The sequence below is a fragment of the Nelusetta ayraudi genome, unplaced genomic scaffold (assembly GCF_046127955.1).
Source record: "Nelusetta ayraudi isolate G7.1 ecotype Tasmania unplaced genomic scaffold, CSIRO-AGI_Nayr_v1 ptg000006l, whole genome shotgun sequence".
In the NCBI taxonomy this organism is placed as follows: domain Eukaryota; kingdom Metazoa; phylum Chordata; class Actinopteri; order Tetraodontiformes; family Monacanthidae; genus Nelusetta; species Nelusetta ayraudi.
Genome location: NW_027466056.1, coordinates 2,662,244 through 2,687,532, shown reverse-complemented (window position 1 = coordinate 2,687,532; position 25,289 = coordinate 2,662,244). Strand labels below are relative to the sequence as shown.

The following is a 25,289-nucleotide window of genomic DNA, read 5'->3' as shown; positions in this document are numbered from 1 at the left end:
GAAGATGCGGCCCGCTTAATCCGCGGGGAAGAGGATTAGCTCCGCCTTCTGCCGTTGGAACATTAAACTTGCACTCCGTCTTCATCTGGCTCACTTTCATCTCCTCGTCAGCATCTCGTTTTTGTATGTCCACTGCCGTGTAATTGTGTTGCACATCAAAATCAAAATAGCAGCAAAAAGTATTTCTTTGTATTCACTTATTTTCACCAGAGAATTCTAATAACGTTTTTGATCCCCTTATTTCATATTATATCACATTATAAAACCACACATTTTTAATGCAGTTAAAAAAATAATAATTTACTTATTATAATGTTCGAACATTATAACATAGTGCCACTGTTTAGGAATCTCCTTCTTTGCCTTATAACCTAATTGCCTGATATTCCTTAATTTTACAGCTATTTAATGGTCTCTTCTTTTCCACTTCACTTTCTACATGCTAATTTGTCACCGTGTTCATCAAAGATCAACTGAGGTTCAGCGTTGCGTCTCACCTGTTGGTGGTCAATAGGTCAGCAAGGGTGACATGGGTGCAGTATGGAGAGCAGCCAGCAGGGGGCGAAAAAGGCTTGTGTGAGGAGAAGAGAGGAAAGCGGAGGGGGCAAGTGACGATCTGAAGTCTCTCTCTCTCTCTCTCTCTCTCACTCGCACACACACACACACACACACACACACACACACACACACAGTCACGTCCAGTGCGGCTGTTATATATTTAAATCCATCCCATAATAATAATAAAAGTAATAATAATATAACATGATAGATGGTCCCAATTATCAGCTGTCAATCATCCTGCTCCATCACCTCTGATCAATGAATTCATTTAAACTTCTCAACAGCAATGCCTTTGACACTATCAGGGTGTGTGTGTGTGTGTGTGTGTGTGTGTGTGTGTGTGTGTGTGTGAGGTGCTAATAAAGACGACCACCCCATTCACACCGGCCCCCAGATCCAACGTGGCAGCTCTGTGTGGGTGAGAAGGAAGGTCCGGGCCGGAACAGACGGTCACCGCCGCCACCTCGTCAGTAGGGGGCAGCGGGGAGAGGGGTGTCAAACAGTGATGTTCCATCACTGCCACTTGTGGATGAAGAGTTCTGAGTGAGGAAGAGGCAATTCCTCCGAATGATCGTCATCACCACCGCGGCCACTGTCAGCACCGCCATCCTGACAGCCGACCTCACCCTCGTCTTCATCATCATCATCATCATCATCATCAACATCATCATCATCATCATCATCATCCTCAGCATCATCTTCATCGGCAAACTCAGCATCATCATCACCAAACTCCTCACCTTCATCCTCGGCATCATCCTCATCACCGCCATCACTCTTTATCAACATCCTGCGAAACTCATCAAACGCAGCTTCTGGTGTTGCGGAAGTGAAACCTACCAGGCGTACGGGCAGCGCTTCCTGTCTGACCTTTGACCTTTGCGTATGTATGTATATATGTACCGTGTGTATGTGTGTGTGTGTGTGTGTGTGTGTGTGTGTGTGTTTTTTCTGGATGAGACCACGGTCGATAAAGTAAACACCTCCAGGGGAAACTGGAAAGTGTTGCTGTGTATTTTCGAGTCTGGGCTCCGACACACACACACACACACACACACACACACACACACACACACACACACACACACACACACACACACACACACACACACACACAGGTCTCCAGTGGTCTGCTTGTCAGTGTGGATCCATCAGCGCAGCAGCGGGGAGGCTGTGACCTCTAAACCAACACCACTCCCTCCCCTCCATCCTCCCCCACTTGATTTTCTTCCTCTACTTCCTGTTTCTCCCTGCATCAATTTTCCATCCATCCGTCCATACTTCATCTCAAACCTCTATGCCGTCCCCACTTTTTTACCTTGTCCTCTACTTCAAAATGTAGGTCAAGATTGTGTTTCTACACACACAGACACACCTGCAGTATTTCTGGCAGCTCAGTGTCAAGAAGAAGAAGAAGAAGAAGAAGAAGAAGAAGAAGAAGAAGAAGAAGAAGAAGACCCTTCCCATCAGCCAGGGGTCAGCTGGACCACCGTGCTGTTGGCCAACAGTGAGGTCGCACGCCGCACAGAAAGAGATGCTCGGTTAAGCCGCACTCAAACAGGATGAAAGGAAACAGGAGACGGGGAGCGTCTTCCTGTCAAACACAATCAGAGCGGAGACCCGCTGAGCTGCTGGGTAACACAGACTCATAAAGTCGTCTGAGGGAGACGCACAAACTTTGTCTGCAGGTTGACGCACTGTCAGGGAGTTCCAGAGTGTGTCCAGGCTCAGTGCCACGCTGAGGGCCGACACTGACACCTGCTAAAGGTCGGGCAGCGCCCTGCAGGCACACACAAACCCACACACACACACAAACACACACAGACACACTCTCTGGCTTCTGAGCCCTCCTACCTCCGCTAACTCCGCCCTGCGGCGCCACCATCAACCAACATTCAGCCGATGATTGATGATTGAATATGAAGTTGAATTTTTGCAAATTGCCTTTTTCAGGAAGTTGCTGCTTGCTCACAAACAATGCTGGATGCTGCAGTGAAATCCTCCTCAGGTAATCTCCATATTCATATAGTTTTTCTTTTTTTTTTTTAAGCAATTTTTTTCATGCAAACTTCCTGCATATGTCAGAGTTGCATGCTGGGAAAAGGCCTTTACCTAAAGACACAATCCCGTCTGGCTGTAACCTTTGCAGGATCATATATGAAAAAAAGCACAGACATAAAACAGTGACAGGAAGCTATATGTGTGTTTTTAAAGTGAAATAGGGCAGTTTAAGTGTGTGTGTGTGTGTGTGTGTGTGTGTGTGTGTGTGTGTGTGTGTGTGTGTGTGTGTGTGAGTGTGTGTGTGTGTGCACGGTGCCTGCAGGGAGCCGTAGCTCACATGTGGCTTGTTCCCTCCCTAAAAGCCTCCCTCTCCCTGTTAACTGCGCCCCATTATCTCCCTGTTTAAACCTTTATGACAGCCGCACCGTTCGGCCGTCTGGGCCTCTCTGTGTCACCCGGCGCTAATAAATTAACCCATAATAAGGTCAGCGCCCAACAGCGGATGGACTTTCCTCCTTCCTGTTCTCTCCACCGGGTCTCCTCGGATGAGTTGCATTCCCTTTTGTTTTCTTTTCCCCCTCTCATTTATTCATATTGTGTTGTCTGCAGGGTGGCGACAAAGTGCGTGTTTGTTTGTTTTGTGTGTCTGTTTTTAACATTTGACTTTAGTCAGTGGGTGTGTGTGGGTGTGTGTGTGTGTTTTACCTTTCCAGATGAGCAGAGGAGGTGCGTGTGCAGCAGGCTGCAGCTAATGTGCAGCGACAGCCCGGCGGGTGGAGACGGGGCGTGTGCGCTGCAGCAGAGAGGGGGTGAGGGACAACAGAGGGGGAGGAAGGGAGGGAGGGAGGGAGGGAGATAAAAAAAAAAAAATATTGCAGTGGAAGGAAAATGTTGCCTTTTCCTGTCGAAGGGAGATTGAAAAATAATAATAATAATTCAGGACAATTTCATATTGATTCCTCACCTTTAAAGGTCCAGAAAGTCTGTAAAATGCGCCGCTGCTGTTTCTTGTCAGCAAGGACGCGAGACTCAGCCCATCCTTTTTTCCCTGGAAATCAGAACCCTTTGCAATGTTACAAGCGGCACCGACGCCTTGTCTTGTTTTTGTTTTTGTTTTGTTTTTTCCTGTGTTTGCAGCAGGCTGCAAACAGAGGGCTAACCGTTGCTTCCAGCTTGTCAGGGAAAGCAGGTCAGCGGCTCTCTGTCTTCTACCCGGAGACGGCTGGTGAATTATTAAAAAAAAAAAAAAGAAAATCTCCTTTATTTTATTGGAAGGCGTTAAATTCTCTGCTGCCTTAGCAGACGGTCATGTGACCCAGGGGGAGAGGGGAGGGCCGAACGCCGCCCCCCCTGGCCCCCCTCCTCCCTCACCCACCCACTCGCCCTCCACGGACAGCAGTGAGGTGAGCGCTTCATCTGCAGTAATGGGGTCACAGTTTCTCCAAAGAGAGTTGAATTTTTTTCTTCCTTTCTTTTTTTTTGTCCCTTTGCTTTACTTGACGAAGCAAGGTCCAACGGGCCCGGGTAGGGGTCAGCAGAGCCTGGGCTGCGGGGCAAAACGCAGCGGAGGAGAAGCTCTCGTCGCATCCTCAGTGGTTTCTGTGGGGGGTTTTTGCGGCTGTGAATTATCTCTGTGGCAAAACGTCGCCACAAAACGCCACCGCTGCCATCGCAGCCCCCCGGTGGCGGGCATGCAGCTGTGCGGCGATGGGAGGGGGATGAAGTTAAAGTGGGACACACAACATCTCGCTCGGATGATCGATCACGTCACAAGCGGTCAGAGCGAACCGGCCGAGGACTGCGGGAGAAGAAAAACTCTCATAAATGATTCGGGAGGCCACCGGCGTCATGAATGATGCAACGGCGGCGGCAGACGGCGGCGGCAGACTGCGGTGGTCGGGGGAGGGAGGCACCAGGCCACGCCCACTATGGCCTTTTTCCCACTCGTAGAGGTCACACTCTCCTTGTTTTTCTAGATATTTTTTGCTGAAAAACAACACAAAAGGCGGAGAGAACAGTGATTTTCTCTGGGAATATTCTGAGAGGGGAGGTTTGTTTCGTGACACAGGGACTACCTCCTGATGGGAGCCATTAGAACATTTTTATATTATTAATTCATTTATTCATTCATCTTCAATACCCGCTTATTCCTATTCAGGGTCACGGGGGTCTGCTGGAGCCTCTCCCAGCTGTCTTAGGGCGAAGGCAGGGTGACACCCTGGACAAGTCGCCAGTTCATCGCAAGACCACATAGACCCAAACAACCATTCACACTCACATGCACACCTATGGACAATTTAGAGTCTTCAATTGATCTCACATGCATGTTTTTGGACTGTGGGAGGAAGCTGGAGAACCCGGAGAGAACCCACGCAGACACAGGGAGAACATGCAAACTCCACACAGAAAGGTCCCAGGTCCGGGCCCCCGGAATCCAACCCACGACCTTCTTGCTGCGAGGCGGCAGCGCTGACCACTGCGCCACCGTGTCGCCCCATTTTTATATTATATGTTATATTATTATATGCGACATTTTTAATTCTTCTTCAGCTCTTATATATAGCAGCTCCGGCAGCTCCCCTCTGGTGTCGGCGTGTTTGTTTGCTTTCCGCCTGATTGTCGATTCGCATGTGTCAGTGCAAAAAGCCAGAGAGCCAAGGTGTGGAACTGAATGTGTGTGTGTGTGTGTGTGTGTGCGCGCGTGCGGCTAAACAGCTGCGTGAAAGCAGCTAAAAGCCTCCTCTGTCCCACGATGCATCACAGCCCAGGCTGTGTTTTTTATTTCAGCGTTTGTGCACTTTCATAGCGCTGTCTCACTAGGCGACACAATTCTCACATGTGGGATTTCCATCTTTTTTTTTTCCTGAAGCGTCATTCATTCCCCTCCACACGTGCTCCTCCACCTATGATGTGCAATTACCTATTTCCACCACAGAGGCCGCCATTTCCCCAAAGATTTACACCAGTGCATCTTTAACAAATTTCAATCGGAGTTTCTTACCTAACATTTCCTGGCTATCACTTTTATCTGGCTACTCTCAACGCAGAGGGCTCCACTGGGGGGAGCTGGCCAGCAGGTTTGTTGCAACTCCAGCTGAGGGCCGCGCCGGAGGCCCCTCAGGTCCCAACTGGAAAGACACAAGACGTCTTGCAGACTCAGTGGAACACAGAGAGACACATGGGAGCCAATGCCGGCTGTGATTGCACAAAGTCATTTTAATTTTTTTCAGGATTCTGAGAGCACATAAAAAAATAAAATAAAAATAAAAACACGGCTTGGAGACAAGACTGCATCTTTAAGGAAAAAAAACAAAAACAATTCTGTTCACTGTGCACTTTTTTTGTAAAAAAAAAAAAAAAAAAAGAACACAGAAAAGAAAACAACAACAAGTTTAGTTGCAAAATCTGTCAGAAAGATGAAAAAGCAAAAAAGAAAGTGAAAAAAGTCATTTAAAAATTGTGGAATTTAAGATACAAAAAGAGAGAAGGAATCAACAAAAGATTTTTTTAGTTAAAGAGATTTAAAATATATATTTATATATTTATGTATAATAAATTGTCCTAGATTACCATTATGGCACGGTTTAGTTTGGAGCTAAAGTGACAAAACATGACGTTAGACGTAAAAACACGACGATATCCAAACAACATGAAGTCAAACTCGTAAAATGCTTTTTTTTTTCCTTCTTTATCTACAAGACTAGGCTACTTTCAGTGCTGGAGGAAGAGTTTGTGAACGTAAAGTTGTGGATGCACACAACACTTTTTCAGGAAAAAAAAAACAGATATACACACGTACACTTTTTTTTTTTTTTTCTTTATCTCAAAATCACCATTTTTCCATCTTTCAAAGTGTTTGATCACACAAAGTCACTTAGATATTCTGTGTTCATATAACAAAAAAAGATCAAAAACTTTAAATGCATTTCACTGTCGGGACTTTTGGCCGCTAGGGTCTCATTTACCGAACGGCCAATCACCTCGAAGCACCTCGGAGTAAAAGCTTTATGGTTTTTTTGTTGTTGTTGTTGTTCACAAGAGACATTCAGCAATGAAGCAACTACACACACACACGCACGCAAGAACTTTCTCATTTGGTTTTTGGGTGCTAAATGCTATCAGTCGGTCGGCTTCACTTTGAAATGAGAGCGATGATGCGTTTATGGCACATCGGTGGTCGTACTACTCGTTTTAATCGTGCACAAAAACTCTCTGCACTGCGTCTTTTTCACAATGTTGCAGATTTCGGTGCATTAAAAGCAACTTTACGTAACTGGGGTCGGGGACTAATTCCAATAGATGAACGTCTGGGATTAAACGTTGCAGTTGACCTGCTGTGACATAAACGCAGCATTAAACGCTCAGATGGACGAAGGAAGTCCGACTTCAATTTTCCATAAAAAAACAAAACAAAAACAAAACAAAAACACACAGGTTTGTGATATTAAATGTCAAATCACAGGATGTTGAGTCTGTCGACGCATTCAGAAATACTTCTGCATTTAAAGACGGAGCTCAAAGGTCCTATATTCTGCATATTTTCATGTAGGACTTCCTAACGATTCAGGGTGTTGACATTGAGCCCTCTGTTGACAGAGACTTAACTGAGACTTCGCTGGCTCCAGAGAATGATTGGGAGACAGGAACAGGGCAGTCTGGGAAGGGGAGGGCCAACACCTTTGCTGCAGATGGCGCTAGCCTTGGCGAGGAATGTACTGAGGCCCGACATGACATCATAAAGGGCCAGGTAGTGAAGGATGGACATTTCTTATTACTGGGGGAGTTCAAAGACGGACAAACTTCAGTGTAGAGGACGTAGGAGCGAAAATAATCGTGAAAGCAAAAGTGTTGAGATAGCTTCACGTTAGCGCTGCGGGCTAGTCGGAGCTAGCTTGGTTTTGTGAGACGGATTCTCTAAGCTCTTCTTCTTCTTCTTCTTCTTCTTCTCTGCACGTGAAGCCAACAGCCTGATATGAAAAGAGCGAAATAAATTTTTTGCACAATAAAAAAATCACAGGAGCAAACCTGAGAGACGCTCACGCTCACGTGCACTTCTTTCTTTTTCTTCTTCGCCGTCTTCTGCTTGGCCTTCACTTGCAATCTATTATTTATATCGTGGGGTCCCTAATGGACTCCAGTATGCATGTAAGAGCACTCTGTGTTCCCAACACAACACGGCTGGCAGGAAGTTCCAGAGCGGCAGAGCTCGGGCAAAGGCATTTAATGGGAGCAGTGTAACGGCGCCTCTGCGAGGGGAGACGGCAATTTAAAAAAAAAAAAAAAAAAAGAAATAAAAATGCTTCTTTTTAAGTTCGATCGGAGCGCCGCTGACAGACAGACTGGTCAGAGCAGCTCCGCTTTGTTACTGTAAGTGCACAACATCATTGTAAACCTCATATAAAAACGGAAAAGAAAAGCAGCATCGGGATCAACACAGTGATGCAGCTGCCACGATAAAAACAAGACGTACTGTTCCTTTTTTTTTTTTTCTGCGTCCGCAGCAATAAATAAACACTTGTCGATGCTTTAAGAGATTTCCTTTTGCGGAGTGGCTAAGACGTGGTGCTGCTCCGGCTGGTGGCTGGTTTGGTTACTACTTCCTGCTAAGACGACCAATGTCATAAAGACTCAAAAACCTTTTTTTTTCTTCTTCCCCAGAAAAAGTTTGATTGTCGGAGTTTTCCAAGTCCACAGTGCTGCTTTGCTGTCACAGTAAGCAGTTGGCATAAAGTAGAGCTGAGAGTCACAGTAAACAGCAAGAGTTTTGGCTCAGGGTAGAAAAAAAGGAAGAAAAAAAAACTGAGATTATCCCTGCACTAATCTTAGGATTTTACTTTGAAAGGTTGTGTTACCTGTCTGCCTGCATCTCTATCTGTGTGCCTGTCTGTCTCTCTCTCTGCTCTAGCCTTTGTCACAGCAGGAATCCAGACTTGTGCGGCTCCTGCAGCGCCGTCAGTGGCTCGCTGGCAGGCAACACGGCGGTCCCGCTGGGCATCAGACATGTTCGCAGGTAGGCGGCGTCGGCGGCGCTCAGGAGCCGGCCGTTCTCCAGCTGGAGAGAGAGAGAGAGGGGGAGAGAGAGAGAGAGAGAGAGAGAGGGCGAGAGAGAGAGAGAGAGGGGAAATTAATTAGGACCATTTTCATTATCAATTTAGTTTTTTTGGTTTTATGGGTGTACTTGCATTATTATGCTATATTATCATATTCGTGGAAAAGGGCCTTGAAACGAGGCTGACAATAATATAGTTTAAAACGATAATTTCTGGGACAATAATATTGTCTTCTTCTTCTGGGGGAGCAGGGGCAGCAGCCTCAGCAGAGACACCAAGACTTCCCTGGTCCCAGTCACCTCCTCCAGCTCATACGGAGGGACCCCAAGGCGTTCCCAGGCCAGCCGAGAGACACAGTCCTTCCAGCGTGTCCTGAGTCTTCCTCGAGGCCTCCTCCCGGTGGGACATGGCCGGGAACACCACCCCAGGGAGGGGTCCAGGAGGCGTCCCAAACAGATGCCCGAGCCACCTCAGCTGGCCCCTCTCGATGTGGAGGAGCAGCGGCTCGACTCTGAGCTCCTCCCGGGTGACTGAGCTTCTCACCCTGTCCCTCAGGGTGCGCCCAGCCACCCTGCGGAGGAAACTCATTTCAGCCGCTTCTATTCGCGATCTTGTTCTTTCGGTCACTACCCAACGCTCGTGACCATAGGTGAGGGTGGGAACGTAGATCGACTGGTAAGTCGAGAGCCTCGCCTTTCGGCTCAGCTCCTTCTTCACCACGACAGACGGGTACAGCGACCGCATCACCTTCTCCAAATCCACAAAGCAAATATAGACTGGGTGAACCCTCAAGCACCCGATGGAGAGAATGGAGCTGGTACATTGTTCCACGACAAGGCGGAACCCTCACTGTTCCTCCTGCATCCGAGGTTCGACTATTGGCCTTATGGACCTCTCCAGCACCCTGGAGCAGACTTTATCGGGGAGGATGAGGAGTGTGATCCCTCTATAATTAGAACACGCCCTCCGGTCCCCCTTCTGAAAAAGAGGAACCACCACCCTGGTCTGCCAGTCCAGAGGCACTGTCCCCGACCACCAAGCGATGTTACAGAGACGTGTCAGCCACGACAGTCCCTGCACATCCAGAGACTTGCGGTACTCTGGATGGATTGTTATGGACAAACTGTGACTAGCACAGAAGTCCAGCAACTGAACACCGCCCGGGTTCAGATCAGGGAGGCCGTTCCTCCCAATCACGCCTCTTCAGGTCTCACTGTCGCTGCCCACATGTGCGTTGAAGTTGTAGCAGAACGACGGAGTACCCGGTCGTAGCACCATCCAGCACCGCCCCCAGCGACTCCACGAAGGCCCGGTACTGTGCACTGCTATTCGGGCCGTAGGCCAAAATCACAGTGAGAGACCAGTCCCCAACTCGAAGGCCCAGGGTCGCGACCCTCTCATTCAAAGGGGTGAGCTCCAACACGTGGCGGCTAAGCTGTGGGGCAATAAGCACGCTCACACCAGCCCGCTGCCACTCACCGCAGGCAACATCAGAAAAATGGAGAGTCCAGCCCCTCTCAAGGAGCTGGGTTCCAGAGCCCATGCTGTGCGTGGAGGGGAGCCCAACTCTATCCAGCCGGTACCTCTCAACCTCTTGCAGCAGCTTGAGCTTCTTCTTCCAGCGCCAGGTGAAATTCTATGTCCCTACAGCCAGAGGCGTTCTCCGAGGCCCGGGTTGTCGAGGCCCTTGACCTTGACCGCCGCCCGAACCACACTGTGCCGGACCCCTACGGCTTCCTCTGCGGGTGGTGAGCCCACAGGAGGTAGGACCCACGTCTTTCCTTCGGGCTGGGCCCGGCCGGGCCCCGTGGGCAAAGGCCCGGCCACCAGGCGCTTGCATACCAGCCCCAAGCCTGGGCCTGGCTCCAGGGTTGGGGCCCGGCTGCGCCAAACCGGGCAACGTCACGGCCCTTGTGTGGCTGTTAATAGGAGTTTTAGAACTGAGCTTAGTCTGTCCGGTCACCAACAATAATATTGTTTATCAAAATCATTTCTGGGGCAATAATATTGTTTATCAAAATCATTTCTGGGGCAATATATATCGTTGGGCATTTTTTGACAGGTCAAAACTGACGTATCCAAGGGCTCAGTTCCAAAACAATTTATTTTCATTTACATCCACTCTCCCAACTTACTATTTACTGCTATACCAACGAAAAAAATCCTCTTACAATTTAAGATGTGGTTTTCTTCCTATCCCACCGTCGTTGATTCAAATAACCTTTTGACCTGAGAACCTGTAGCCAGCTGGCAACACTGCTCCCCCAAGTGGTGGATGGGATACAAACAGAACAGACCCCTACGAAAACAAACCGATGCAAACGCAATAAGAAATAAAATCATGACAATATGACTCTCACAGGGATCGACGTGTGGAAGAAACCTAACATTCCAGCCGACAACGTCATGCTAATTTAACTGCCTCTCTTAAACATTTCCGGGAGTTTTTGGCAAGCTGCCCTCTCTCTCGTTTCCCAACCCATTCTCTCTGTCTGGATAGTAAACGCGAGCTGATCGGACGAACGCCTCGAACGTCTCCTCTGAAGACGCACTGGCTGTGTTTCCGGGCCTGCGAGACGACAACTTGTCCTCGTGCTGCACCGCGGCTCGTCCTGATTGGCTCACGGCGTGGGACGACGGCGAAATGAGACGCTGAGAATAGCCTCACCTCCCCCAACCCTCCACGGCCTCCTCACCCCGACCCCCCCCCCACCCCCCCACCCCCCCGCCCCGCTCACAATATTAGGTAATGATGACAGTCAAATTGTAGGTCAGCGGGCGATTCATGCTCGACTGGACGGCTCCCTGCCAGTATTTTTCTTTCAGCGACGCCCACTGACCCTGAAGAATAACAGCGGGGACCGAGCTGTGGGGGGGTGGAGCCAATGAATTGATGCCTACCGGGGGTCGACCCATCTCCCCTGCATCCCCCGTCCCCGACCTTATTCCCGTCGTAATGACCGCGTTTTCTCCTCCGTTCTCGCTCTCTCTCTCTCTCTCTCTCTCTCGCCCGGGTCCCCCGTCCCTCTCGTGTTTCGTTATGTTTGCTGTTTTTTGTTTGCTCACCCTGAACGCCAGCGATGCTCTTCACGCCTGACGGAACAGCAACAGCCGCGCAAACAACAATGAAAAATAGATGCAGGGAGGGGAGGGGTGGAAGAGGGAGCGGCAGTTTGATCAGCGCTGGAGGAAAAACTCAATCAAGCGGCCTGATGCATCTTTATATAGCCTTACAGTTTGTGGGTTTGCGCGCTATAGACGTCGACGTGACATGTTGTTCATGTGTTGATGTCACGTGACATGATAAGTCAAATGCGCAAAGCGTTTAGGCTCAAAAGAAAGTTGATTGATTGAATGAAACACATCCTTCTACAGCTGTAACAGCAATTAAAAAGGTCTCCATGAGAGGCAAACTTTACTAATAATCCCAGATCCTAACTTCACCCTCTGTGACGTCACAGAGGGGACTGACCACACCTCCAGCCACCTTGTTTCTGTCCCCGCCCAAGGCCCAACTCAAAAGAGCTTCAGTTTCAGCAGGAGGCTACATACACAGGGCTAATTGTGTGCGCAGCGGGAGCGGTGTTTTGAACGGAGCGTCGTTCATCATTCATGAGGCTTCCTGGACCATGTGAGCGGGATGCGAGTTCAGGCTGGGCAGCAGCGGAGCTTCCAGACCCCCTGCAGGTTTCACACAGACGAGCCGGCGGCGATTGATTTGGAAAACATTTCCGCACTCATTTTTATCAGGAAGCGACGTTACCTTTAAATCGAAATGGACGGGCGCGCTAAAGCATCCCAAAAGAAAAGCAAAGAAATCCAGTTCAACGTAAACTCGTGCAGACAACATGCAGCTTGCAGCGTTTATGCGAAATATGGTGGAATCGCTGTGCATTGACCTACATGGTGCTCGGCGAAAATAAGACTTGCAAAAAACTGGAAGGAGAGGGTGAGGGCTGCTGTGTGTAACGTTTGAAGCTTCCCAGTGTGAATCCACAAACACAGACAGCAAACCCCGCCCAACCCAGCAGAGACTCCGCAGTCGACCCTCTCCTCAGGTCGCCTCCCCCCCCCCCTCGTCTTATTTACATGGCGCACGCTGCGCTCAGTGAATGCCTGCGGCCAAGCCAACCCCTCACTTCAAGAGGAGAGCAAAGAGATCTGAAGGGTTTGAGGTCCGAGACTCGGCTTCGTCTTCGGATTCATCTTCTGTAGGCGCTGCTCGCCTCCTCCTGCACAGGAGCGCTCATGGGACTGACGCCATGTTAAGTCAAGGACATCACTTAATTAGGTCAGTGGGCTGTGACTCATTGTCAGCCAAGGGACACGAACAAGCATGCCGATGCTAAACTATAGAATGGGGTCCTCCTTTGCTGCAGTCCAGTCCTTTAGTGGTTAAGTGTGCAATATTTTTTAAAAAGAAACAGCGACATCAACATTTTTGGTTTCACTTTCACTGAGGGACTCTCCCCAGCTTGCCAGTGAACTACGGTGGTCTACGAGCCCAAACCTGGATAACTCGTCCACCTTCTTCTTCGTTGGTTTATTTGAAGACGCAAACGTGCACTCTAAATATGAAACGGGCTATGAAGCAGCTGGATTGTCCACACAGGGCTTCCATAGAAACATGGCGGTGCAAAATGGCAGCTAACTGGGAGCAAGACCCTAGTCAATGTCCATCCATCCATCCATTTTCCATACCCACTTAGTCCCGAGGTCAGGGTCACGGGGGTCTGCTGGAGCCTATCCCAGCCGTCTTAGGGCGAAGGCAGGGGACACCCTGGACAAGTCGCCAGTTCATCGCAGGGTCCTAGTCAATGTGTATTTTATAATATAAGAACCGTTCGATGGGTAGGAAAACAAAATTACTTTTATTGTACTGTGAGTATACACTTTTATTACCGATATAAATAAACAAATAAATGATAAATTAGCATAATTGTTTGACACCACCGATTGACCCACGATTCCCTTACCTTGCTGTGGGCGGAGTCTACATGGAAAACGCTGTATGCCTCCAGTGGCAGCAGACCGTGCTGCTGCTGTTGCTGATGATGATGGGACAGACCCAGCAGCTGCTCCAGCTCCGAGCCCTGGACCTGCTGCAGCTGCTGCTGCTGGTAGCCCTGGTGGGCGCCGCTGAAGTCCGCCTCGTCGTTGAGAGGGAAGGCCGAGTGTCCATTGGGGACGTACGATCCGTTGGCGGCGCCGTTCAGGTGACCGTGGAAGCCATGGCCGCCGAGCGGCTGGTGCTGCTGCAGCTGCAGCTGCCACTGCGGACCAGGCTGCAGCAGCTCATCGTTCAGCGGTGAGGCTTTGAGGACGGTGTGGTGCTGATGGCGGCCGAGCAGACGCTGGCTCTCCGTCGCGGCCCAGAGCCCATTGGGAATCCCGGGCTGGGCCCTCGGCGGCTCTCCTCCGGCGCCGGCGTGCTGCTGCATCTGCTGCGACAGCTGCACGATGGGCGGAGCTTGGGGGTGTGCTCCACCTCCGCCGTCGGGCCCATGCTCGTGCTCCAGGGCGCCGTGCAGGTAGGAGAGGATCTCATTGTTGGTGAGCAGGTCGCCCAGCGAGGGCACGCGGTTGTCGTCCAGCTCCACCTGGATCATCCTCTCGTCCAGCAGCAGCAGCTCCAGGTCCTCGGCGTTGAGGCCCAGGTTCTCCAGGGCGCTGAACAGCTCGCTGTTGGAGCACGGCTCCTCGCCGTCCAGCGTCAGAGAGTCCAGGGTGGCCAGCAGGGGGTCGTAGGTCGGCGGCGCCCGGGGCTCCGGGTCCGGCTGGCACACGTACACTGACGTGTCCTGACTCATCAGCGCCTCCAGTAGTGACTTCGGAGGAGGCGCGGTCCCGTCGTCCGCCTTGCCCTTCTTGGCCTTGCTGCCGCCTCTGCCGCCGTTGGCCTGCAGGGCGTCGGGGAAGCCGTGCAGGGGGAAGCCGGTCTGGTAGAGCAGGGCCTCGCCGGTGGCGAAGGTGAAGGGCAGGTGCATCGACCTCTTCATCAGGTGCTCGCCGCCTTCCTCGTCCCTGCGCGGAACGCCACAAAATGTTAAAAAGGAAAGAAAAAAACACTAAAAAATCCCTTCAAGACTCCACATCAAGAGAAATACAAAGGCACAAATATTCCATGCTGGAGGCAGTGTGGATCGACGGTGGCCAACCACGACCACAGCTTTTGGGACTGCCCAAACTGAAGGCATTCTGGAGGGGTATTCAGGCTTCATGGAGCTCAGTTTTTAATGCCTAAATTCCTCCGACTTTTGAGGCCTTGTATTTAAGTCATGTTACTTTTTTTTTTTTAATGCAATGGCTTCTGGTGGCAAGTAAAAATGAATGTTTTTTGCAGTAGTGACAGCTGGTGACCCTCAGGTTCCTATTCATTTGTTCACTGTTCTTGAGAACTGTTTGACCCACTCACAATTTAAGTTGTATCAAAGTTCCCTACAACTGAGTATCCAGTACATCTAACTGGTGCATGCTTGAGGAGGATGTTTGCTGCTTCCCCAAAAAATGGAAGGATTTTTGTCTCCATTACCCTTAATGTGCTGTGCAATTTGCCTGTCTGTTCCAAATAAAGATACAATTTCAGAAAAAAAAACAAAAAAAAAACACGCTGCACCTACACCAGTGGCCTCTGGGTGGCGATGATGTAGTCGGGCTTGCCGTTCTTGTAGACCAGCCTGGCGTTGGCCTGCACCCACTTCCAGCGGTTGTCCTTGGTGAGGAGCCTGAAGACGGTCAGGCCGCTCTCGCCCGTCTTCATCACTGCAAGTCGTGGGCGAAGACACGCAACACGCAACATCATCACCGCATGCAAGTGTGTGTGTGTGTCTGTGTGTGTGCTTATTGATACACTATGCATTATTTTTTACTCGGTGACTTTAATAAATTGCTTTGGAAAAACCTGACAAGTGTTTTTCAAAGTCACTTCTGCACATTTGAGCACCTGAGTTTTGGGGGGGAATCGGGGCGTTCATGTCTGCCAGAGAGATGACACACACGCAAGTACGCACGCACGCACACAAGCACACACGCAGACTTTGCCTTTGGCTGCGCAGGCAGTGTGTGTAGCAGCCAAACGGGCTTTTGAGGTTGTTTTAACTCTGCTCATAATCTGAGGGGGATTACAGGAGTTGATGTCGGTGCGCTCCAACTGGGCCAATCATCTCTGCTGACCGTGCAAACAACCCCTCCCCCCAGCCCCACCACAACGCACAGTGTGTGGGTGTCACCGTGGGTGACAACAACTCACTCTAATAGCGACAACTCTTCTCGTGTTAGCGCTTCGGTTTCTGTGTCTGTGAGCGCGTACGTCTTTGTGTTTTTCCAATGCGTACGCACGCGTTTGTGTTTCTGCACGCACCAGCGCACGCGTACAGTATCACCGTGTGTGTGTGTGTGTGGGGGGGGGGGGGGGGGGGGGGGGTGGCGGCAATGCGTACAGTGCGCCACCGCAGCAGCCGCAGCTAACCGGGTCATTCGGTGCGCGAGCTAAGTAGGACACTTGACTCTGCCTCGGAGATTTAGTGCATCAACAGCCCCAGCGCGCTCAACAAACACACGTACACGTACACGTACACGTACACACACACACACACACACACACACATGCATAGACAGCATGTGTGTCATTGTTTGTTGTCCACATGTGTCGCAAGTGCAACGTTGGGTAAATCATGATACAGGGGTCGGGGAGGTCAGTGGACACACCCTGCAGGAGGGGGGGTGGGGAAGCACGTGCACGTGCACAGTCACGTTTTGTTTTTTTTACGATGTTGTGAAGTGTCCTATCAGCCACACCATTACGACGGCGGACTCACTTCGAACGTGGTTCTCGGCGCAGTACAGCATGTCGGCGGCGTGGATGAACTGGTAGCCCGACCCTCGGACCCTGAGCTCAGCCTCGGTGTAGCCCAGGACGATTTTACCCCTGGGGGGGAAAAAAACACAACACACACGCAGGGGTGAACAAACCTGACTAACAGTGAACTCAAGGTGGAGGTGCGGTTTTATCGGCTGAGGCCTACTTGGCGTCGCAGGCCATGGGGGTGAAGTCCAGCTTGTGTTTGGTCCTGAAGATCATGTTCCTCGTCCTGATCTCCAGGATGGCTGGCGGCTGCAGGGGCATGGCGATGGCAAACAGCGCGAGCTGCGAGGGGCCACCGTCGCCGCCCTGCTGGTGGCTCTGACCGTGGAGGAACTTGAGGCGGCCCTGGATGTTCAGCGCCTGGGGGAGGGGAGGAACACACAAAGATGTTTCTTCAGACATGAAGGAGATGTTCTGTCCGTGCGATGACAGTTCAGATTGATTTTTAAGTTTTTGTTTTTTTTTATGGTTTTTAACCAATGACTCCCCGACATGTTCCTCCACCTTCACAGACGGAGGTTTTATCATCTCCCAGCCTGAAGCCTCACCCTCCTCTCCCCTGCAGGCGGGAGGAGGACCCCCACCTCCACCGTCCTCAGTTCTCTACAGCAGACCTGTGGGAGGCGGTGGAGGTGGTGGAGGGTGGGAAGGGAGGGCAGGGGAGGGAAGGTGTTGTTGGACGTCAGGAATCTGGCCCCCGAATAGCAGGAGGGATTAGGAAAAAAACAAAGCCACAGCCACAGCGGCGGACGGGGGCAGAGACCTGGCTTACTGCTCACGCAAACGCGCTGGGAAGGGGAGGAATAGAGGAGAAGTGGTGGAGGAGGGGTTTGGCGGGGGGCACCCAGATGCCCTCCCCTTCCCTCCCCTCCTCCGAACGCACGGAGGGCCCGGCGAGGTTTGGGTTATAGCGGGGGAGGCTGCAAACACGGGAGCAGTTTCTCCATGGCTGACTAACTCACTCGTCACTGTCACTAGCTGGTTTAAAGTGGGCGGAGCTTATTCTGCGACACATGGTGCCATTCAGCATTTAGCGTTTAGCGACATTTTCAAGTTGGGTCTTCACAGCAAAGTTGCTTTGTTGGAAATCCAACCAGAGCGGCCTTTTGATTTAGAGTCAAACTTGACTTACAGTAAAATTGAATTGAATTCAATTCAATTCAATTCAATTCAATTCAACTCGATTCAATTCAATTCAAGAAGAGGTATGAAGTATAAAGTGCAATCAGTTATAAAGAGTACAATATAGAAAATTAAAAAATTAAAATACATATATATTTTCTTTTTTAAATACAATAACGTGTAAAATACAATCAAAGGCAGTAATACACACACCAGGCAGACAATTGCACATCTAGTATCGGTAAGAGCGTTACAGTGCTGCAAGCCGCCCGCCCCTGTTTTTTTTCGAGGCCCCTCAGGTGCCTTGCTCAAGGGCGACCCTCGGCCCGCTGTTTTTTTTTCCCAGCGGGGATTTGCGCCGCCCACTAAGCTCCTGTGTGTGTGTGTTTCCCCACCGCCTCCTCCTCCTCCCCCACCTGCGGCTAATTGTCTTAGTGGGAGCAGCGGCGGAGGGTCTGACTCTGGGGGCCGACTGGGACCACTGGGGATTACGGCCCGTTTTTTTCCCCACGACCCCGGAGGGCTCTCCTAAGGCGGATTACGGGAGCGAACGGTGGCTTCTGATCCCTGAGGGACTCCAAAGGTGGCACGCCATGCTGCCCGCGGCGCCGACAACACGGCCGACACCACCAGCGCCAGCTCGGCTCTCGTTATTTCACCGGCGCAATAAGAAAAGACAGGAACGCAACCACGTCTCGCAGCGGCAGCTCGATGAGACTCACCAGGAAGCCGGAGGAGTTGTCCAGCAGGCAGCGGAAGCGGCAGATGAAGCCCCTCTCCAGGAAGGAGGAGTTCTCTGGGGGGAGCTGCTCGGGGTCCAAGGTCACGAGGTCAGAGGGCGCTGTGGAGGCCTCGCCGTCTGCGGGCGGGACCAATAAATACATGAACCAAATGAATGAGAAACACCTGTTTAATCACGATCGCTGCGAGTAAGTTGCCCTTGAGCTGAGTGTGTGTGTTCAGAGAAGGTGTGTGTACACTGACTGATGAGCAGACATAATGTGACATGACAAGCGTGTGTGTGTGTGCGTGTGTTTTTGTTCCGTGTGACTTTGAGACGTTGCTATGTCCTGTTTGTGCACGTGCGTGAGCGCACACTGCAACATTTAGGTCGCCTCTCAGGAGGCTCCCCCTGAAAAGGTCACCTTTTCTCACCTCTCCTCTGACCTCCGACCTCAGCTCAGAGTGAAGCATCACTTTGACAGCGACGCCTCTCATATAGCACCTTCCTGCACCCTGAGCGCCACCCACACTCACCTCATCAAGATACCAGGAGATACCAGACCAGGCGTGGGCAAACTACGGCCCGGGGGCCATATGCGGCCAGTTAAGCTTTTTAATCTGGCCCGCTAAAACTTGAAGAAATTATATTCATAGTAGGTCATTCGTAAAATAGCTGTATTTCATCACTTTTTTCAGCGTTCATTTCGATGAAGAGCGAAGACAGTTTGTTTCAACGCCTCTGTTCATTTTCATTCAGAGTTTTCTACACATCCCATGAAATATTTTTATTTTCCTATGAGGTGGGTCACCAAAACACTCCATCTATCTGCCGCTGCTCGGGCCCCCTCTGTCAAATTTTACAACCCACTGTGGACTACCAGTCAAAAAGTCGGCCCACCCCTGCTGCGATTGGCTGGGACAAACCTGCAGTGGGTGGCTGGTCGGTGGGGTTAGGGGGGTCGAGGGCCCAGTGCAGGTTGCTCCTGAACTCCTGCTGGTCCTCCGTGTGGATCAGCTCAAACACGCTCTGGTGCATGACGTCGGTCTGAGGAGACAGCGGCCAGAATCGTTACACAGTTACACCAGGATTTTCCGGGCGAGGTGCGTTTGATTTCCCATTGCCTTCCCGAAAGAGAGAGTGAGAGAGAGAAATCAAACGGCTCGAACTTCACCAATCCGACGGGTGCAGGTGTTTGTCGATGTGCGCTTGATTAGCCCCCCGCCCCTCCCCCACCCCCCGGCTTTATGGGTGCCAGCGCAGCTGTTGACACCCGGCGCCGGGTGCCAAGCCGCTGTTACCAAACACTGTCGTCTCGTGAGTCGAGGAGGAGGAAGCGGCTTCAGCACCGGTGGACGGAGACGAGCCTCAGGTGGACGAGGAAGTGACAGGGTGAGAGGTGGCGTTTACACCCCCCTCCCTCCCCTCTGGCGGTGCCAGACGCCGTGTGTGTGTGTGTGTGTGAGTGTGTGTGCGAGATGAGTGGAGACAGCGGTCCAAGGTGTAGGGGTCTGACCTGATGGAAGCCCAGGTAGTCCTGGATGGTGTGGGAGCAGAAGAAGATGGCCCCCTCGGCCGTCACCACCAGCACGAAGCCATTGAGAGCCTGCCAGCAAAACAAACACACCTGCGTTATTTTGTTAGGGTGCTGTGGATTCTTGCTCGAGAAAAAGAGAAGGGGACCTTTAAAATTAGACATTAGATAGATTGGATTTTAATCAGCTGCTTTAAAAAATGTGAAATAAAATGGTTATGATGTCAGACCACACACACACACACACACACACACACACACACACACACACACACACACACACACACACACACAGTGAGCAGAGTGGCATAAAGGCGCTGCGTATAAATATTTACTGTAGCTTCATCTGTCTGCAGAAAACACATCTCCCCTCTCTTCTCATGTTTGGTCAACCTCTCAGTCTCCTCAGAGCATGTGTGTGTGTGTGTGTGTGTGTGTGTGTGTGTGTGTGTGTGCATACATGAGGCGCAAAGAGAAAGAGAGAGATAGAGAGAGAGAGAGAGAGAGAGAGAGAGAGAGATAGAAAGAGAGAAAAAGAGAAAGTGAGAGCGAGACAGAGAGAGAGAGACAGAAAGAGAGAGAGAGAAAAAGAGAAAGAGAAAGAGAAAGTGAGAGAGAGACAGAAAGTGAGAGAGAGAAAGAGAGAGAGAGAAAGAGAAAGTGAGAGAGAGACAGAAAGAGAGAAAGAGAGAAAAAGAGAAAGAGAGAGAGACAGAGAGACAGAGAGAGACAAAGAGAAAGTGAGAGAGAGAAAGAGAGAGACAGAGAGAGAGAGAGAGACAAAGAGAAAGTGAGAGAGAGAGAAAGAGAGAGAGACAGAGAGAGTGAGAGAGAGACGCAGTGGTTTTGTTTGTTGCCTCTGTGAAAATGATGCAGCCGCTACAAACACTCGCAGAAAGTAGGTGCGATCCAGTCAGCAAGTTAAATCGATTACCACAGAAGAAGAGGAAGAAGAAGAAGAAGAAGAAGAAGAAGAAGAAGAAGAATTTTTTGATTTTTACAAATGACTGCTGACGGTGCGATGTGGTGACATTCGATCAAACAAGGAGGAATTCTTCAGCTGTTTTCAGCCAATGCCCCCCAACACACACACACACACATACACACACACACCCCTGGTCGGTCCAAGCGGCCCCTCCCTTCAATAATTGATGCCTTCACCGGCTCTGTATAATTCATGGCTCGTCGCCTGTAATGGAACAGAGCAGCTGAAGGCAGGAAGCTGCTGCTGCTGCCGCTGCTCCGTCCACATGTTCTCCACCACTGCACTGACCCACTTCATCCTCCGGGGTCAATAAATTCCCTCCGATCACCCGTCTGTCGGTGCAACGCGGAGCCGAGGTCGTTAGCGACTCCACCCAAATTCCGGCGCTCTGCATTCCCAAACTTGTGCCCAGTTTCGAGAAATCTGTTCTTGTTTTCAGTGTGGGGGGGGGACTGACCTGCAGCAGCAGCTCCCCCTCTGGTATCCGATCCGACGCTCCCGACGGTTTTCCATCGTCACCGTTCGCCTTCTCAACGCCGCCCTGCTGGTTCTTCAGCGCCACTGCAGACAGACGGAAGAGGAGAGAGGGGGGGTTGTCATCATCATCATATCGTATTGTATCGTACGCAACCTCCAAAACACACTGCAGTGCAAGTTAAGCGCGGATCCCTGGGGCTCCTCCCTCGCTGGCAGCAGTCATGATGCTCCTGCCAGTCGAAGAAGACCGTCTGCTGAACAGCGACAACAACAGCAAGAAAACGTGAAGGCCCAGACAGATGTTGGACGAACAGCAATGCTGTGCGTGACCTTGTTTCCTACTGATCCCAAATCTGCCCGTCAGCTCCAAAAAAAATGTGTCCAACTGTGGCCGAAAAGGAAGCTGCAGGTTGGGAAAAAAAAGAAGAAAAATCTGAGAAGTTGAGGGAAAAATAACAGGAGCGCCGGAGTCAAAAGTTGAACATTGGGCACCTGCCCCAACCAGGCCCCTCCCCCGCCCTGCCGCTAAAGGTCTGCAAAGTGCCACCGGGTGGATTATCCTGCCGTGTTTTCATTCCGAGAGGCTTTCATCTCGTCTCTGTCGGGCCGGCCAGCAGCAGCCGTCTCCACAGACCTACATTAGCGGATTGGGGGGGGGGGGGGGGCTGAGACGTTGGGACGAGGGTCGTCTCGTGGCCACGGGCCAGAGGGGCTGACCTACAACGCTCGCCCCCGTCGTCGGGACAAACAATGAAGTGGGGGGGGGGGTCACCGGCAGTTCAAGCACTCTGGGACGAAGGCAGCCGGGGGGATGGAGGGGTTGATGTGACGGCGAGGTCAGAAGTGTTTTTAATCCGAGGTTAAAGTCGCCGGTTCGAGCGGCGAGACGTCTCTCGGGCTGTTCAGTCCGGTTTTGAGCTTCTCCCCAACTGGACTGACAGAGAGAAGAAAGACGACGCTCAGAAGGGAAAGCCAGGACTTTTCACGGGAGACGTGAAGTGAGATGATCTGATAACAACAGGCGCCCATTGGGAACACGACAAATTCTGTTGATGTTCTGGCACTGAAGCAGTTTTGAACTTTGTTCCAATCGCAAACAGAGGGCAGAGTGCAGCCTCCAGCCGCCTGCTACGGGAGAACACACACATTCCAGATGTTAACAGCTGATAGGAGAGCACGTGCAAAGCTGGCAAACACAAACACACACACGCACTCACTCGCGCGCACACACAAGCTAACACACCTACATCCCCAAAATCCATCTGCTGTGCCTGTAAGCCTGCTAACCCCTCAACAAAGCCGATCCTCTCTGTCAGACAGCCCAGACACACACACACACACACACACACACACACACACACACACACACACACACACACTTTGATACATACTGACACTCTCCACTTTGACTATTTATTGCCTGAGGTTCACTCAAACGGTTACCCCCCCCCCCCCCCCCCCCCCACACACACACACACACACACTTGTGGGCCACAATGGGTTCTATGGGCCAGAACAGGAGCACTGCGGCTTCTAAATTCTGACAGACGGGGCCTGGAGCAGGAGCAGATGGATGGAGTGCTTTGGTGACTCTCCTCATAGAAGGAAAAAATATATCATGGGCTATGTAGAAACCATGTGCTTTAATGTCAATTGAAAATGAGCAAAAGTGTTAAAACAAAATATCTGTCTTTGTCTGTTTAAAGCACTAAAAAGGTAGATGAAATACAGCTATCTTATGACTTACTAATAGTACTAATATAATTGACCAGTAGGCTGGATTAAAAAGCTTAACGGGCCGCATATGGTGCCCGGGCCATAGCTTGCCCATGCCTGCGCTAGACAGATCAGGTGTCAGATTGGTTCTCCTCTCTCCGCACACCTGCACTTCTCAACAGGTGGGTTCACACCTGAGTCACCTGACAGCTTGGCACTGTTTGGAACCCAACCGTCTCTGGTCCGTCCGCCCGATCCTGTACCTGCAGCCTGGTCTGGTCCCCCTGCAGGTCCGTCCTCGCCGTCCCTGCACTCGCTGACGTCCACATGCGCAGCATTTGTGTCTCACTTTACACTTTTCCGTCGGTCCCTGCACGCATTTGCACGCCTCTCTTTTCACAACCGTCTGTCCCTGAGCGTTTCATCAGCCTTCCCTCCTTCCTTCCTTCCTTCCGCCTGTCTGTCTGTCTGTCTGCCCCTGTACCCTGCGGACCCAGCATGTGAAGTGCGAAAAGCTATTTCAGGCGGCGAGCAGCTGCTTCCAGACGGACCAGCGACAGGTTCCAGCTTCACTGCCGCGCGTCCGTGATTTCATTAGCGCCTCTTTTACCGACCGCTGACGCTGCCAAAGTCACTCAGGCCCAGCGTGATGACGGCTCTTCATTCGGGTTTTGAATCTCGACGTGATTTGCTACACTGGGGGGTGGGTGTGTGTGTGTGTGTGTGTGTGTGTGTGTGTGTGTGTGTGGGGGGGGGGGGGTGTTAGGGGTTGAGGGCCCTACCAGAGAAGAAGTGCTTGGTGCGGAGGTAGCTGACGCTGAGCCGCAGGATGGAAAGCTTGTCCAGGCTGGAGACCACGTCCTCGGGGAAGGGCAGCAGGCCGGCCAGGCGGTCCAGCTCCGAGTTCAGGCGGTCACGGTGCCGTTTGGACGGGTTGGACTTGGCACCCTCGGTCGGGGTCGGTTTTACCCTTCACGCAAAGACGGCAGACATAATGATGGAATGTAACAAAAATTACAATATCACTTCCAGCAGGTACAAAAAAGAGACACAGTTGCAACTGAGTCACGTGCATTCATCTTGTTAAATTCTTGTATTCAGGAACTAGAAACCTTTATGCAATTGTTTAAAAGTAATACGATTTCAGCACAAAATGAATTCAATTTTTTTCTAAAAATCTTTATTATCTCTGACTTGTGAGGCTGAATTCAACTTTCCACATTCTACAAAAGACGCACAAAACTTGCAAGCATTTCGCCTTAATAATGGCACTTTTTAACAGCTACAACAACCAATGTTGCAAAAGCTAATTTCTCTTCTGACTGAAATTCGATTTGAATCAATAATGTGTGGAAAAATCACTTAGTTTGAGTGACGCAATTGTGGGCTTCTAGTATCTTGGCCAATATCATCAGATACCATCAATATCATCAGAGCAACACAGTCCTGGAACTGACTGCCAGCTCATGTCAGAAGCTGTCCCAACCACACCACCTTTAAAAAGACCCTGAAGCAGCGGTTCATAACAAATCCGACCTGCTCTCATGAGTCTCCTCATCTTTTCTGTGTGAATGGGAAATAATTCTGTTTGACAGATCTTTGCAAGTTTTATCTATTTGTCAGATTTGTATTGCGCATATATAATTTATTGTTTCTATGATTCTAAAAAAAAAAAAAAAAAAAAATCTGCCAAATTAGCTGACATGTCAATTGATGTGCATTGTCCTAAACAAATAAGTAAGTAAATAAATAAATAAATATAAATACACGTTAACCAAAAGTCACATTTACATGAACACATCTTCCCTCATTTAAATTTAGATTTTTCCCAAAACTGCTGTATAGACTGGCCCAAAACAAGCTAGCGTCAGTAGTGTGGAGTGTTGAGACATTCTGGACCGAGTGTCAACAGTCGTAAAAGCAGCAAACTTTGCGGCGCTGTCGTGCCGTAGACTCGCGTCAATCACTCACCCCTTCTGCACCGGTTTTCTGCGCTTGCGTCCGGCGTACATGGCGCTGCGGCGGGACAACTCGTGGATTCACGGCAGCCGGGGGGGACCCATGCAAGTCAGCCCGCAACCTTCACTCTCTGCGGTTACTGGTCCCGCGGGATGACACAAGTCGGAGTGGGGGGGTGGGGGGAAACAGACACCGGCAGCGCTTCCATTCATTCGCCCGCCGGAAGCAGCTCCCAAGAAACCGGCAAAACAAGGCGGCACTCGACGGTCTCAGCCTAGTTTTGTTTTTTTTTTTGCTCT

General features: G+C 50.7%; 1 protein-coding gene across 1 annotated transcript; it reads right to left on the bottom strand.

Moving 5' to 3' along the window:
• Positions 1-5,824: 5,824 nt before the first annotated feature.
• On the bottom strand, positions 5,825-25,138 carry LOC142881009 (aryl hydrocarbon receptor-like). The gene is made up of 11 exons (XM_076015038.1): positions 25,003-25,138; positions 23,814-24,001; positions 21,296-21,399; positions 19,836-19,925; positions 19,246-19,366; positions 18,321-18,457; positions 16,637-16,836; positions 16,430-16,539; positions 15,233-15,374; positions 13,589-14,636; positions 5,825-8,614 (listed from the first exon to the last, which is right to left on the bottom strand). Exons 1-11 carry the CDS (start codon positions 25,041-25,043, stop codon positions 8,474-8,476), a joined length of 2,322 nt encoding a protein of 773 aa, XP_075871153.1. The 5' UTR covers positions 25,044-25,138; the 3' UTR covers positions 5,825-8,473.
• Between the last annotated feature and the right edge of the window lie 151 nt (positions 25,139-25,289).